A 10,168-nucleotide genomic window follows, 5' to 3' on the forward strand; every position below is an offset into this window, starting at 1 on the left:
CAGATACAAAGATAACCTTTGGTTGGAAGGTTCATCCAGAGGCCACCTTGGGCTCAGGGCCTGCTGTTCAGGCCTCACTCAGGGCTGCTGTCCAGGCCTTGGCACTTCAGGGACGTGCTTTAGTGCTGGGCTTGGCACTGCTGGCTGAGCGGCTGCACTGGGGGAGCTCAGAGGGCTTTTCCAACAGAAAGGATTCTGTGATTCCATGATTCTATCCACTGCATTCAGCTGGGTCCATGTTAGCAGCATTCATTTGCTCAGAAAGTCTCCTCTTGCCCAGCTCCTGTGGCCTGAGGCTTCAGCTCCTTCAGCTGCTGGTGCTGAGCTGCTCATGCTGAACGAGACGACTCGGAGAGAAGAGCACAGTCCATGCAATTCCTTCTGGGACACGGAGAGGGGAGGCTGTGCAAACAGGAGCATTGTTTGCTGTGGCCTCCTCTCTGCCCTTCACGCCTTTCAGCGCTTGGAACCAGCCAAGAGCTTTCTCCAAGAGTGCAATGGAGCAGCTGCTCCTGCTCCTGGCTCTGGCTCTCTCCAGTCTCTGCCCTTGCCTGCTTCTGTCCCTCGTGCTGTGCCCTCTGTTCCCCCAGGGCTGGCTAGCTGCTGCCCAGGACTGTGGCACTGGCACAGATCCAGTGCTCCAGAGCCTCCTTTCTGTGCCCTTGGAGCTGCCTGGGCACAGCAGCCTTTTCCATCTGCAAGCTCCCCATGGACAGGGAGTGCCCAGCTCCGTTCCTTGCACAGCCTCCAGGAGCCCAGGGCTGCCATCTCAAGTCCCTGCTGGCACTGGGGGCTCCCAGGTGCCTCAGGCTGCTGTGACACCGCTGCACACGGGAGGGAACAGGGGCAGGGGCTGTGCTGAAAGTCAGCTCCATCTGCTGCTGCTGCTGCTGCTGCTGTGGGGTCATTTGTGCAGCCCTGGCCCAGAGTCAGGGATCAGATGCTGCCAGTCTCTTCCAGCCCTGGCTGGTCAGAGGTTGGGCCCTGGAGCCTCAGGTGGGCAAAGGCAGCTGCTCCTGGTCCCTCTGTGTGCCCGTGTTCAGCAGTGCTGCTCCATCAGTCTGTGCCCAGCAAGGGGGAAAAGCCTCAGCCCTGCAGGGCCAGGAGCTGCCGGGCTCTGCCCGAGCAGCTCAGCCAGCAGGAAGGGAGCTGCTCCACACGGGAACCAGGAGCAAAAGACATTCCTTTTTTATAGCATGCTTTGTGGTTTACGGATAAAAGAAAGAAAAAGAAAAGAAGAAAACGTTTATAAAATTTGAAAGATAAAAACGAAACCCAAGTGTGCAATGAAAAATCTTCTGTAACTCTAAATTAAGAGGTAACTGATCTTTTGAAACAGAGAGCTCAGTTATTTACATTGTAAATGTCCTGATGGCATTGATGCATCTTACTGGCCTTAGTAATCTTTAAAAAAAAATTTTTGGGGTTTGTTTCCTACATTGTTATTTTAAAGTGTGGTTGAAGCAATAGGAAATTGCTTTGTGCCCTGCCAGCTCCAAGCAGGACTGGGAATCTAACCTCTGTAAACCCCAAATCCTTTAGAAGATGCCCTTCCTTCTCAGCCTGGAAATGAGGTGCACATTCCCTAGAAACTGTCAGGGGTTTCTTAAAGACACCAAGTCCCACTTAGGGCTTTTTGCTCTGGTTTGGCAGTGCAGAAGGGCAATTCTCCATCCACCAGCTCCAGACTGCACTGCCTCAGGAGCACGGCCCACTCGCCAGCTTTGGCCCACTCGTGGCACTGCTAGAGGAGGAAGAAAGTGCAACTGCACAATTACAGCCAATCAAGAAGGAAGAATGGGACAGACAAACACCCTGTGCAGATGCAGGCGTTCAGCTGGGACTGTGGAGAGTTTGGGTCCTTGCCAATTGGATGTGTGTCCCCAGCTGCAATCTCTGGGCCTGCAGCAGAGTCTCACTCACCTGCCAAAGCAGAAAGCTCAGGCGCTGTGCTCGCAAGGGGCTCGTCTGATGCAGAGCTGTCAGAGCAATGGGAGGGCAGAGCCAGCCCAGCTGGGCCCAGGGCTGAGCCCAGCAGAGCCCTGGCAGAGCCCAGAGCAGCCTCAGCAGCCGCAGAGCCCGGCTGCAAGGAGAGAAAGCAGAAACCGCCCCTCAGCTGAGGGCTCCTGTGCCCTTGTGCCAAGGCCTGCGGGGCCCAGGCCATGCTGGCTGTGCCCAGAGCTGTGCCCAGAGCTGCCCATCCCTGCTGCCTTTGGCAGCAGAGCAGGAGGGCAGGACATGTGCCCAGCCTGCAGCCAGCCACGGCACATCCAGCCCTCAGCAGCTGCCCAGAGCAGGATGCTCCTGTGCTCGCTGCCATCTCCCAAAAGCTCTGATCCCACCCTGCCAAGCACACAGGGACCCACCTCACGCCAGCCACGGCTGCAAGAAAAGCTGCTCCCAAACCATGGCCTCAGCCTTCTCCAAGGGCACGGCCCATCCACGCCACAGCTGCTCCCAAGCACTTCCCCATCCACACTGGACCACCTAGAACGCTTCCTCTGGAAAAACAAACAACACATTCTTGAAAAGAGATTAGATGCAAAAAAACCAAGAAAAACGGGAAAAACTCTTATCTCTGTCAGGGCCTTGAGGGAGGCCCAACTCCTACATGGTAGGGAAAAACCCAGCCATGGCTGAGGGAAGCCCACACTTTCTCTCTTCCCCCGTGCACTGCCCCCCAAAATCACGGTGATCCCAAAGCAAATGAGGGCAGTGGAGCAGCCCAAGCCCTTCCTTACCTGCAAAGCAAAGCAGCCCCTGCACAGGTTCTGGAGTCCCACCTCTGCTCCCACCATGGGGCTTTGTTTGTGTCGGGCTGGCTGCCCCAGCCCCAGCCCCAGCCCCAGCCCGGGGCACGGTGGGTGCTGGGGGCTGTTGGCAGGGCCAGGAGCCCACTCCCATTTCGTACCCACCCCAGCCCATCCTCCCAGCCCTGCCAAAAAGCAGCTGGGCAGCGACTGAAGGATGAGTTGCATCTGCCCCAGCAAAGGGGGAACCTTTGCTTCCCAGCCAGGCAGGGCCGTGTCCAAATCTGGCAGAATTCCCCCAGGTGGGGACTCATCTGCAAATTCCCTGTGGAGTTTGCCTTTGAAGAAGGTGCCAGAATTAAAGTCCATCACCTTCAGCCTCCAGTGGCCAGGCTGAGGAAGAGCTTGTCATCCTTGCTGTCATCCTGGCTGTCTCCAGCAGCAGCAGCAGCAGCAGCAGCAGCAGCAGCAGCAGCAGCAGCATCCCCACCCGGTACAGCTTCTCCAGGGGCTCCTGCTCCTTCCCTGGGGGGAGACCAGGCTCTCAGGGCTCTGCCCAGGGCCCCAGCTGTCAGGGAACCAGCACAAGCAAAACCAGCTTGGATGGCAGCCACCAGTGCTGGGCAGAGCAGCTCAGCTGCAGCACAAGGGCTGCGTGTGCCCATCCCATGGCCCCGGTGCAGTGACACAGGCAGCACAAAAAGGTCTGGGTTCCTTTGCTTCTCATTGCCAAGGCATGTGTGGAGCTGCAACTTACCAGGGCCCTGGATCAAAGTGTGCCTGTGGCTCTCTCCCTTCTTCTATGGCAGAGGAATATCCTGCACCCAAGGATCACAGACCAGGTCTTCTAATGTGGGTCTGTCCAAGGAGTTCACGGATAAACACCACCTGATCAGATCTTTGCACTCTGGGCAGAGAAAGCAGAAACTGACGGTCAGCCAGAGAAGGCTCCTGTCTGCTTTGCCCCACTATTCCCATGGCCAGGCCATTCTGGATGAGCTCAGGGTTGGGCCTAAACTTTCCCATCACTTCCCTGTTTTGGAGGAGAGCAGGACATGTGCCACCTCCTCAGCAGCTGCCAGAGCGGGATGCTCACGAGCCCGCTGCTGGCTCCCAGCACTGGGATTCCCCCCGTGCCCAGAGAAGAGGATCCACCTTGAGAGAGCCCTTGTGGCAGCGGGAGCTGGCCCCAGCTGAGGTTCCGGCCCCTCCTGAACGGGTGCTCTCCGCAGACCATCTGGTGCAGCAGGATGCCCAGGGACCAGATCGTTGCTGCCTCGCCATGGTACCAGCCAAAGTCGTTCCATTCCGGGGGGCTGTAGGACAGTGTTCCTATGGAATACAGATGGAGTTCAGCAGGGGGATGCTGCTGCTCCCACAGCCTGGCCCCAGCATCCCTGGGCCTGCGGGGGCTGCATCAGTGGCACACAGGGTGACCACTGCCCTCTTGCCAGCACCTGGGACTTGTGCACAAACTTAGGCTTGCAAAAGAAGCCACTGGTGTCAGAAGAGGGCAGAGGAAGCCCTGGCTAAGCCTGACCCTGACCTGTAAAGGAAAAACCCTCTCCATGCTGGGGAAAACATGCCCTTATCCTCCCTGCCTGCATTGCCCCAAAAATATTAGGAAGCCAAGGCAAACAGGGCGAGTGGATCAGTCCAAGCCCTTCCTCTTGCCTGCACACCAAACTGGCTGGGGCACAGGTTCCGCCCCCATCTCTGCTACCCCCACCCACTGGGGTTTTGGTAGGGCTGGCTGCCCCAGCTCAGCCCCAGTCCTGGGCAGAGTGGCTGGCAAAGGCTGCCAGCAGGGCTGGAAGATGGCTCCCCACCCAGCCCTGCTCTAAAGCAACTCAGCTGAAGACTCAGTCCCCTGACTGGCAGCAAAAGGGAGAATCCCCGCTGCCACAGCCAGCTTGGGCTGGGAGATGTTGGGCCATGAGATCCCGGGACCAGGAGTACACCCTTACGTGGGCTCACCTGCAAAGTGGGTGTAGGTTGTCTCTTGCAGGTAGGTGCCACAGCCAAAGTCGATCAGTTTGGCCTTCCCGGTGTGCAGGTCGAGCAGGATGTTCTCGGGCTTGATGTCACGGTGCAGGACCCCGCAGCTGGTGCAGTGCCGCACGGCCTCCAGCACCTGGCGGAACAGCGCCCGCGCCACCTCCTCGGGCAGGAACCGCCGTGCCCCAATGAAACGCTGCAGGTCCTGACACCGCTCTGGCCGCTCCAGCACCATCACGATGTGGTTGGGCAGCTCAAGCCACTCCAGCAGCTGCACCACACCAGGGAAGCCAGTGGACACCTTGGCCTGCAGCACCACCTCCAGCGGGGCCCTGCTGCCGTCGGGCTGCGGGAGGAGCACGATGCCCTCAGTGGGGCTGATGCCGTGCCGGGGCTCGGGGAGCCCTCAGCCAGCCCGGGATGCTCTGCGCCCTGCGCTGGACCCACGCCCGCTCTCCCTCGAGGCGTCCTGGCGGCTTCCACCGTGCCGGGCCTCGGCTCATCCCCGCCCGGCAGCCCCGGCTGCTGCCGCTGGCCTCGCTCACTCACCAGCTCGCCCCAGTGCCGGACGCGGTTCCGTGGCACCCTTTTGATGGCCACCTGCAAGCCAAGGACAGCAGCGGGCTCAGCTCGCCGCCCGCCCTGCCCAGCCCCATCCTCCTCCTCCTCCTCCTCCTCCGCCCCCTCCTCCTGCGCCCGCCGCCGGCCCCGCCGCTCACCGGGGCGCCGTCCGAGAGCCGCGTGGCCGCGAAGACGCTGCCGAATCCTCCGCGCCCCAGCAGCGAACCCACTCGGTACCGCTCCTGCAGGGCCTCCTGCGCCTTCCCTGCGGGCGAGACGCGGCTGTCAGCGCTCGGCCCGGGGCCAGCAACGGCCCCCGAGCGCCCCTCAGCCGCCCCGGGCCGGCCATGCCCAGGCGTTCGCTCTTTGGAACGCGGCACGGGAGGCTCGGGGCCGGCGGCCGCGCTGCCGAGCGGCGGAGCTCGGGCCGGGGAAGCCCCAGCGGAGGCGGCCGCAGCGGCCGCGCCGCCTGTGTCCTCCGCGGGCCCCGGGGGGAGCCGGGGCCGGGGCCAGGGCCGGGGCCGGGGCCGGGGCCGGGCTCGGGCTCGGGCTCGGGGCTGGAGCCTGCGTCGGGGCCGGGGCCGGGCTCGGGCCAGGCGGAGCCGAAGGGCGGCGATGCCGCCCCCGCACCAGGCACTGACGCCCGCCCAGCAGCGCCACCGCCAGCACGGCCAGAGCCGGGCGGAGGCGAGAGCGCGGCGGGACGGCCGGGGCCGGGCACGGGGCAGCCCCGCCTGGGGCCGGGGGCGGGCCGGGGGCATGGCCCGGCCCGGCAGGGGAGAGGGAGGCGGGGAGAGGAGAGGGACGCCGGGCAAGGGACCCCGGGAGAAGGGTGCCCGACGGCGGGAAGGGGAGAGAAAGAAAAACAGAAGGAAAAACAGAAAGAGAAAGAAAAAGATAAAGAGAAAGAAAGAAAGAATGCTCTAAAATATCTGTTTTTCTGGTGTCGCTGCTGCTGCTGTCGCTGCTGCTGCCGCCGCTGCTGCTGCCGCCGCTGCCGCCGCTGCAACTGAAGCACCGGGGCCGTTCGTCCCCGTGTCCGTTCCCCGCTCGCCCCACGAGCCCCACGTTCGAGCCCCGCGCGCCCCGGGCACAGCCCCTGAGTCTGTCCAAACACGGGAACTTTGCAGCGGTGAGCCCAGATGCAGAGCCCTGACTCCTGCACACTGGCACAGCAATCCCCTCGCTTGCTGCTCTGCATTGGCCTGGCTGAGGGTCAAACACTGTCGGGCCACCTTCCCTTGCTGTAGGATTCCTACCTGACCCCAGCACTGCACTTACATCTCCAATGTTGCCTTCCAGTAAAACTAGGGGAAGGAAAACTCTGTGAGGCTCATGGTACTTTTGAGTGTCTAAAAATCACTAAGTCACCGATCTTAGAGGTACGGTGCATCTGGAATTCCTGGGATGGAGAAGTAGTGCAACATGGAAAAGGGGAGCATAGAAATAAATAGAGGAAAAGATCTTGGATTGTTTCATTTTCATTTCACTTCTGCAAAGCTGTTTCAGTTTTCCAGGAATCTTCTCCTGTCTGCTCTTCCCAAGAATCTCTCGTGGAGAACAAGGTCAAGCTTCTGTCACAAGATTTGCCAGCAGGAAATTATGCCACTGGTGAAATTTTCATGATGACTGTTTGTGCTGGCTTAGGGCAAATTTGGGGAGGAAACCTCCAAAAGGGATCCTTCTAGAAAGCAAGTTCAAGCAGCCCCTCCCCCTACTAGTTCAGGAAAAGACTTCCCTCGAGAAAAGTGAAAAAACCCCAGTTTATTTAACAAGTTAAGTATTCAGAAGCATGAAAAATGAATAATATTAAATGAAACCTCTGACAGTGCTGAAGAGATGGCAAATTCAGAAAGTCCTTTTTGTGGGTTGTAGTTGGCTCACTCAGTCTCTTCTAAGTCCCTCTGGCGCTGGAATGCAGCGTCCCAGAGCTTGGTGGGCCACAGGTGTTAGCTGCAGGTGTTTTTCTGGGTTTTCAGTCCAGAGCAGGTTTAAACAGTTCCAAGAAAAAGGAAAGTCACAGTCCAAGGAACTTCTCTGCCTAAGCTAGCTAAAACCAAATTGCTGGACCTGGGCTGTGAAGGCATCAGGAAATTTCCAAACTTGGGCACTGGTGGTCCCAGCAAACACCAGATCTGGATGGTGCTGGAGCCAGAACCTGGTAAATGTCCAAATTTTGGCTTTCTGTGCCAGCAAATCACTGGACTTGGGCTGTGCCAGCACCAGGAAGTTTTCAGATCTGGGCACTGGCACAGCCAGCAAACACCAGATCTGGGTGGTGTCATTGGCAGCGACAGAAATCTGCCGGATTTGGGCTCCGCTGGCACCGGGAAATTTCCAAATCTGGGCACTGGCGCAGCAAACACAAGATGTGGGCAGTGCCAGGGCCAGTAGCAGAAAGTTGCCGGGTTTTGGATTTCTGTGCCAGTAAATTGCTGCTGCGCTTGGGCTGTGTCAGAATAGGGAAATTTCCAGATCTGGGCACTGGCGGTGCCAGCAAACACCAGTGAAACCTTCTGGTCCTCGTCCAGACCATTGACCAGTGGTTTCCCTGAGAACCAGCTCTGGCCACTTTACAGACAGAGACTGCTTTCATCTGGTGCTCTGGAAACAGAACTTTAATGAAGGCAAACACAACAAACAGGATGGCGTGCACAGTACAGAAAGTGGAGCAGAAAAAGTCCTGGGTCCAGGGTCTAGCAGGGATATTTATCCATTTATTTATGGGGAGGGGTTAAGGTGGGATCTGTGAGAAGGATGCAAGAGGAAGGAAGGATTAAGAATATTACAATTTTTGCAGTATAAAGTAACCAATGGTAGCAAAGAGAACTCAGAACTTTCTAGTAACAATCTGCATAACTGAACAAGAGGAATTATGGGTGGGAGCTCCTGCTGACCCTGACTAAAGAGGGTTTTCCCAGGGCCTTAAGCCGAGGTCTGCCTCTTCTTTTAAACCAATCCCAACACACCAGATCTGGGCTGTGCTGGGTTTTGGCTTTCTTTGCCAGACAATTGCTGCATTTGGGTTGTGGTGGCACAGGGAAATTGCCAGATCTGGGCACTGGCAGTGCCAGCTAACTGCAGATCTGGGTGGTGCCGGTGCTATCACCAGAAAATTTCTGGGTTTTGTCTTTCTGTCAAAATTCTGGGTTTTGTCCAGCAAACTGCTGGACTTTGGCTGTGCTGCCACTGGGAAACTGCTGGATCTGAGCACTGGCAGTGCCAGCAAACACCAGGTCTGGGTGGGGCCAGCACCACCTATTTGCAAGGTTTTGACTTTCTTTGCCAGAAAATTACTCGACTCGGGCTGTGCCAGCACTGGGAAATTCCCGCATCTGGGCACTGGTGGTGCCAGCAAACACCAGATCTTGGCATTGCCAATGACGGTAGCAGGGAATTGCCAGATTTTGGCTTTCTTTGCCAGAAAATTGCTGGACTTGGCTCTGCCAGAACAGGGAAATATCCAGATCTGGGCACTGGCAGTGGCAGCAAACACCAGGTCTGGGCACCTGTATTGGCATCAGGAAATTGCTGGATTTTGGCTTTCTGTGCCAGCAAATTGCTGGACTTGGGCTGTGCCAGCCCTGGGAAATTTCTGGATCTGGGCACTTGCGCAGCAAACACCAGATCTGGGTGGTGTGTTGTAGTGTGTTTTTATACTTTGTAATATTTTGTAATAGTTTTGGGTTTGAATCCCCGTATTTTTCCCAAATGGTTCGTCCCAGATGGTACCCCCCTCCCTTTACCTCTGTAATCCCTTTCCCTTGCTGAGATCATCCCCAAACCCCCACCCTGGCTCTCTGTCAATCACTCAGCATCTCATCCCTTCCATCCAGAAGCTTCGGTCCAGGATGTCGAGTGATCAGCCAGAGGCCAGGGGTCAGCCCCCCAAGCCCTGCCCCATATGCTGTCCTAAATGTCCATCCCCCAGTACCCATCCCTTAGGGTCACTTCTTGGTTAGTAAAATGTTATCTACTTTGGGTTTCCACCTCCCTTTAAATGTAACCTTGGCACAACTCCCGGGGCTCTCGGCTAATGAGGAACACCAAAACAACAAACAGGTAGATCAGGTAGCAAAAATAGAGGTGTCGAAGATAGATTGCCAACAGAAGGGGGAGTTGTTCCTAGCTTGATGGGCCCATGATGCCTCAGGCCATCAGGGCAGAGATGCCACCTATAAGTGGGCACGAGACCAAGGGGTGAATTTAACCATGGACAGTATTTCTCAGGTTATCCATGACTGTGAGACGTGTGCTGCCATCAAGCAGGCCAAGTGAGTGAAGCCCCTATGGTATGGTGGGCAGGGGTCCAAGTACAAGTATGGGGAGGCCTGGCAGATTGCCTACATCACACTGCCCCAGACACGCCAGGGCAAGCGCTACCTGCTGACCATGGTGGAAGCCACCACTGGATGGTTGGAAACCTACCCTGTGCCTCATGCTATTGCCCAGAACACCATCCTGGGCCTTGAAAAGGAGGTCCTGTGGAGACATGGCACCCCTGAGAGAATTGAGTCAGACAATGGGACTCATTTCAAGAACAGCCTCCTCAACCCCCAGGCTAAGGAACATGGCATTGAGTGGGTGTACCATATCCCCTACCATGCACCAGCTGCAGGCAAAGTGGAGAGGTACAATGGACTACTAAAAACCCATCTGAAAGTTTTGGGTGGGGGATCTTTCAAAAATTGGGAGCAGCATTTAGCAAAGGCCACCTGGTTAGTTAACACCCGAGGTTCCACCAGCCAAGCAGGTCTTGCCCAGTCTGAGTCCCTGAATGTAATAGATGGAGATAAAGTCCCAGTGGTACGTGTCAGAGGTTTGTTAGGGAAGACTGTGTGGATCAATTCTACCTTGAG

General features: G+C 57.4%; 1 protein-coding gene across 1 annotated transcript; it reads right to left on the reverse strand.

Annotated features, from left to right (window-relative positions):
- Positions 1-3,550: 3,550 nt before the first annotated feature.
- Positions 3,551-6,124, reverse strand: LOC143692658 (serine/threonine-protein kinase pim-1-like; the record flags this gene model as incomplete). The annotated part of the gene is made up of 5 exons (XM_077172907.1): positions 3,551-3,657; positions 3,906-4,082; positions 4,728-5,094; positions 5,298-5,348; positions 5,468-6,124. Coding segments are annotated over 5 exons (1,359 nt in total), but the record flags the coding sequence as incomplete, so codon positions are not given.
- Positions 6,125-10,168: the final 4,044 nt, after the last annotated feature.

The sequence above is a fragment of the Agelaius phoeniceus genome (assembly GCF_051311805.1).
Source record: "Agelaius phoeniceus isolate bAgePho1 chromosome W unlocalized genomic scaffold, bAgePho1.hap1 SUPER_W_unloc_2, whole genome shotgun sequence".
Lineage (NCBI taxonomy): Eukaryota > Metazoa > Chordata > Aves > Passeriformes > Icteridae > Agelaius > Agelaius phoeniceus.